Source organism: Pollicipes pollicipes, unplaced genomic scaffold, assembly GCF_011947565.3.
Source record: "Pollicipes pollicipes isolate AB1234 unplaced genomic scaffold, Ppol_2.1 Scaffold_4740;HRSCAF=5597_pilon_pilon_pilon, whole genome shotgun sequence".
NCBI classification, from domain to species: Eukaryota; Metazoa; Arthropoda; class Thecostraca; order Pollicipedomorpha; family Pollicipedidae; genus Pollicipes; species Pollicipes pollicipes.
This window is the reverse complement of record NW_023596545.1, coordinates 29,217,283-29,221,318: the sequence shown is the minus strand read 5'-3', so window position 1 is coordinate 29,221,318 and position 4,036 is coordinate 29,217,283. Positions and strand designations below refer to the sequence as shown.

General features: G+C 61.2%; 1 protein-coding gene across 1 annotated transcript; it reads right to left on the bottom strand.

Annotated features, from left to right (window-relative positions):
* Positions 1–360: 360 nt before the first annotated feature.
* LOC119098169 (sulfite oxidase, mitochondrial-like) lies at positions 361–4,031 on the bottom strand (the record flags this gene model as incomplete). Its single annotated transcript, XM_037221100.1, is given in 8 exon segments — positions 361–1,001; positions 1,003–1,174; positions 1,461–1,661; positions 2,393–2,558; positions 2,560–2,586; positions 3,215–3,339; positions 3,342–3,365; positions 3,920–4,031. Coding segments are annotated over 8 exon segments (963 nt in total), but the record flags the coding sequence as incomplete, so codon positions are not given.
* Between the last annotated feature and the right edge of the window lie 5 nt (positions 4,032–4,036).

Below are 4,036 nucleotides of genomic sequence, written 5' to 3'. Positions count from 1 at the left end.
AACCTCCGACTGTATGGAAGGGATCAGACAATCCCCACCAACACCCATCAAATGAGCCGGTAACAGAAGTACATGACTTAGATAACCATGGGTTAGTACCAGTTTGCTAAACAGACTACGGACCCGGCACTCCCAAGGTCGCTCAGTCCCGCACCACCACCGGTGGCGATAGTGGGTACATAAGATTAGTGCACATAATCAGCGCCGACTCTGGAGACGAGGACGCGCTGTGTCTTACACGCACACGCCAACAAACAGTGCGAAAGTAGAGTCACATCAGGATGTCGTTCGCCTAGCCAAAGTCGGCCAAGACATCGTGCGGCTGTGAAGAAGATATGACTGTGTACATTCTAAGTTCACAACGCAACAGGTAGGGTTACTCTGAAACCGACAACGAAACGTGGCTTAGTCACTGGACATGGGCCATCCGGATCCGATCAACGGACTCATACCGAACCTTGCCATGATGCCGCACTATCGACACCTTGCCTGTCATCAAACCACCCCACAGATTCCAAATCCTTTTCAGCTTTCTACCTTCCCTCCCCTTTCTATCTATCAAGCCTGGCACACCCACCTCACACCGTCGATATCGATCTGCGGCCAGACAAATGGACCGAGCCGTTGACGCACGTGCGCCAATACTCGCAAACACCTCCCGCCTGCCAGGGCACAGCACTCTACGCACGTGCAAAAATACTCTCAAAACCGTCTCCGAGACTGGAATATACGTCGTGCCGGCCGCCACCTCAACACTTTCCTTCATCAGCCCTGGACAATAGAGCGAGACGGCGCAGTGACGTCGCGCCCAGCACACACTCGGCCCGTCATCGACATGTTGGCAGCGCGCGGGTATTCCTCCATCCTACACCCTCTTCAGCTTGACATCCACGCGGTGGTAGGCGTTGCTGAGCACGCCGCGCAGGTTCCAGATGTTCTTCACCGACTCGGGCTGGGTGTTGTAGCTGGCGTCGGTGGCCTTGACCCAGAGCTGAGCGGTCTGGGCGCCGGCCGGCACGGGCCACGCGGCCCGACCACAGGCACCAGGACCAGCAGCGGCCGGCCGGCGCCGTCGGCTCCGTGGCCGTCAGGCACGCCTCGTGCCAGGTGGCGCCGCCGTCGGCCGACACGTCCACGCGCACCACGCGCCGACCGCCGCCGCTCCACGCGTACCCTGCAGACACGCGCCGCAGCACGGTAGGACGGGCGCATGGCTCCGCATATCCACCAACGAACGTAACAACCTAGAAGCCTGTCTTCATGAATAAATAATGAGGATTTTCGTCCACTACATGGACTAACCTGGCTACGCTGTCTTACACGAGTAAGCAAAATACTTATAACATGCATTTAACGTGGCAACAGACATGGCAACCGCCTGACGGTTGCACAACAACCCCAGTGAACTATTCACCTTTGACCCCCAGCGTCCACGGCGACAGACACGGCGATCTGCTGACCTTTGAGCGCGACGGTGCCGTCCTTGACCTTGACGGTGTCGCCGCTGGCCGGCCAGCAGATGGCCGAGTTCACGGGCAGCTCCTGGATGGCCGGCGCCTTGCTGAAGTCGACCGTGTCCCAGTCGACCGACGGGTTGAAGCCCTTGTAGTCGCTGCGCTGCCAGTGCGAGGTGGACTCCTCGGCGGAGACGGAGATGCGGCCTGTCGGGGGAGCCGCCGCCCGGTCAGCGCAGCCGCCGCCGGCAGTCGGGACGCCAGGCCACCATCGGCAGTCAGGGAGCCGCCGCCCGGCCGGCACAGCCGCCACCGGCAGTCGGGGAGGCAGGCCAACACCGGCAGTCAGGGAGCCGCCACCCGGTCGGCACAGCCGCCACCGGCAGTCGGGGAGGCAGGCCGATCCCAGCTGTACAGCATTGCACAAAAACGCTGGGACTCAACTATTGAATAAAGGGCAGCTGGGGCTTCCAACCTTGGAACGGGCTTCTTTGGACATCCTATCCGCGTGCGGAGTCATCTCTGTCGTCTCCATCTTGCAAAGGGGACAATCTACGCTCCCATAGTTAAGCAGATAACCCGAGCCTTGTCGCCAATGCCTCAGAATAATGAAGACTCTCATCTGCCGAACGAACCCAGCTGCGCCATAACCTGTCATACGGAGTTATCCAGAGCCATGATGAGAATTGCTGCGGACCTGTTGACTACCCCACTAAACCCACCGCGCAGATGTGGCGACGGATAACAGTCAGTTTTCCGCAAGGACGCCACAAAGCTCCAGACCCCGAGTCCTGACCTCTGCACTCCACCACGTCCATGGGCAGTAAGCGGCGTGCGGTGACCCAGACCAGTCGGCGGAGCGCCCCGCCGTGCGCACCAGCCCCAGACGGTGCCGCCAGCACGCACCGCGCCCTGCGCCGTCGCTGCTTCACACGTACCGAGCCATTTGACGTTCCTGGCGCCCACCACGCCCGGCACGATGGCGCGCACGGGGAAGCCGTGGTCGCGGCTCAGGGGCTGTCCGTTCATCTCGTAGGCCAGGATGATGTCGCGGCGGGGGTCGGTGGCCACCTCCAGCGGCACCGACGCCCCGTACGGGCGTGTTGGACGGGTCCGTGTCGAGACCCTCGAACTGGAGGAGCGGCGCGCCGGTCACGGCCGGGCGCGGCGCCACCCACAGCACGACACGGACAGACGCAGTGATGCTCAGCCACACTCGAACACAGGCAAAGGACAGTGCTGAGGTCAGTACACTGATTTGTGTGGGCTGTGTGCTCGACAGCGTGCTGGTTGAACAGAAAACTGTCTGGCATACTGGTAAACTGGCAAAACCGGGAAACTGGTAAACCGTCTGGTGAAACTGGTATACTGGTACATCGACAGCGACAGCAAGCAAAGGACGCCACTGAAAGTGGTCATGGCATGACAATTCGACACAGGCAATGCATTTGGAGTCATTCATCAACAGAGCATGATCGCATGGCACGGTGAAAGGAAATAAGAAATCAGCAGCCCGACCGAGCCACACGGCCCCTGCTTGTAACACCACAGGACATCAGCCGTCCGACAAACTCGACGGGAATTGGAAAGCGACCGGGAAGCAGATCAGCGGCTGTTACCTCCCTAGCTCACACCGCACCATCGAAGAACTCCACTTCACACCTCACCCCCTTCCCGCGGCACACCCACGCCAGTCCAGCATCATCCCCCACATGGCCACGCGAGCCGTCAGTTCCGGCCGCCCACTCACGCAGACGTGCCGGCCGGGGGCGGCGGCAATCCCCCTCGAGGCCGGCGGCGCGCAGCACGTCCGACAGGCGGGCACCGGTCCAGGTGGGCGTTGCCGACGGCGGCGTGGCCCACGAGAGACCGCGCACCGCCTTACGGCCGACATCTCGCTGCGGCGGTTACCTGCCGGCGCCGCCAGGACGACGGGTCACATGACGGGGCCCAGTGACACGGTCACCGGCCGGCAGCGGCCCGCCGGAGCCGCGCACTAGAGGCAAACAACTACCGGATCCATCTACTGCCGCTCCCTGTGCGGGCATTACCGTGTAAGCACACGTGACGGTGTCCAGTGACAGACACTGACCGGCGCACTGACAGTGTTCAGTGACGGAGACACTGACCGGCACACATGACAGTGTTCAGTGACGGAGACACTGACCGGCACACATGACAGTGTTCAGTGACGGAGACACTGACCGGCACACTGACAGTGTTCAGTGACGGAGACACTGACCGGCACACTGACAGTGTTCAGTGACGGAGACACTGACCGGCGTACATGACAGTGTTCAGTGACGGAGACACTGACCGGCGCACATGACAGTGTTCAGTGACGGAGACACTGACCGGCGCACATGACAGTGTTCAGTGACGGAGACACTGACCGGCACACATGACAGTGTCAGTGACAGACACTGACCGGCGCACTGACAGTGTTCAGTGACGGAGACACTGACCGGCGCACATGATGGTGGCGGTGACAGTGACGGGCTCGAAGTTCTTCTTCAGCTGGTCCAGGCTCAGCGAGAGGCCACGCACGCCTAGGCCGTCCACCTCCAGCTCATACGTCGCCG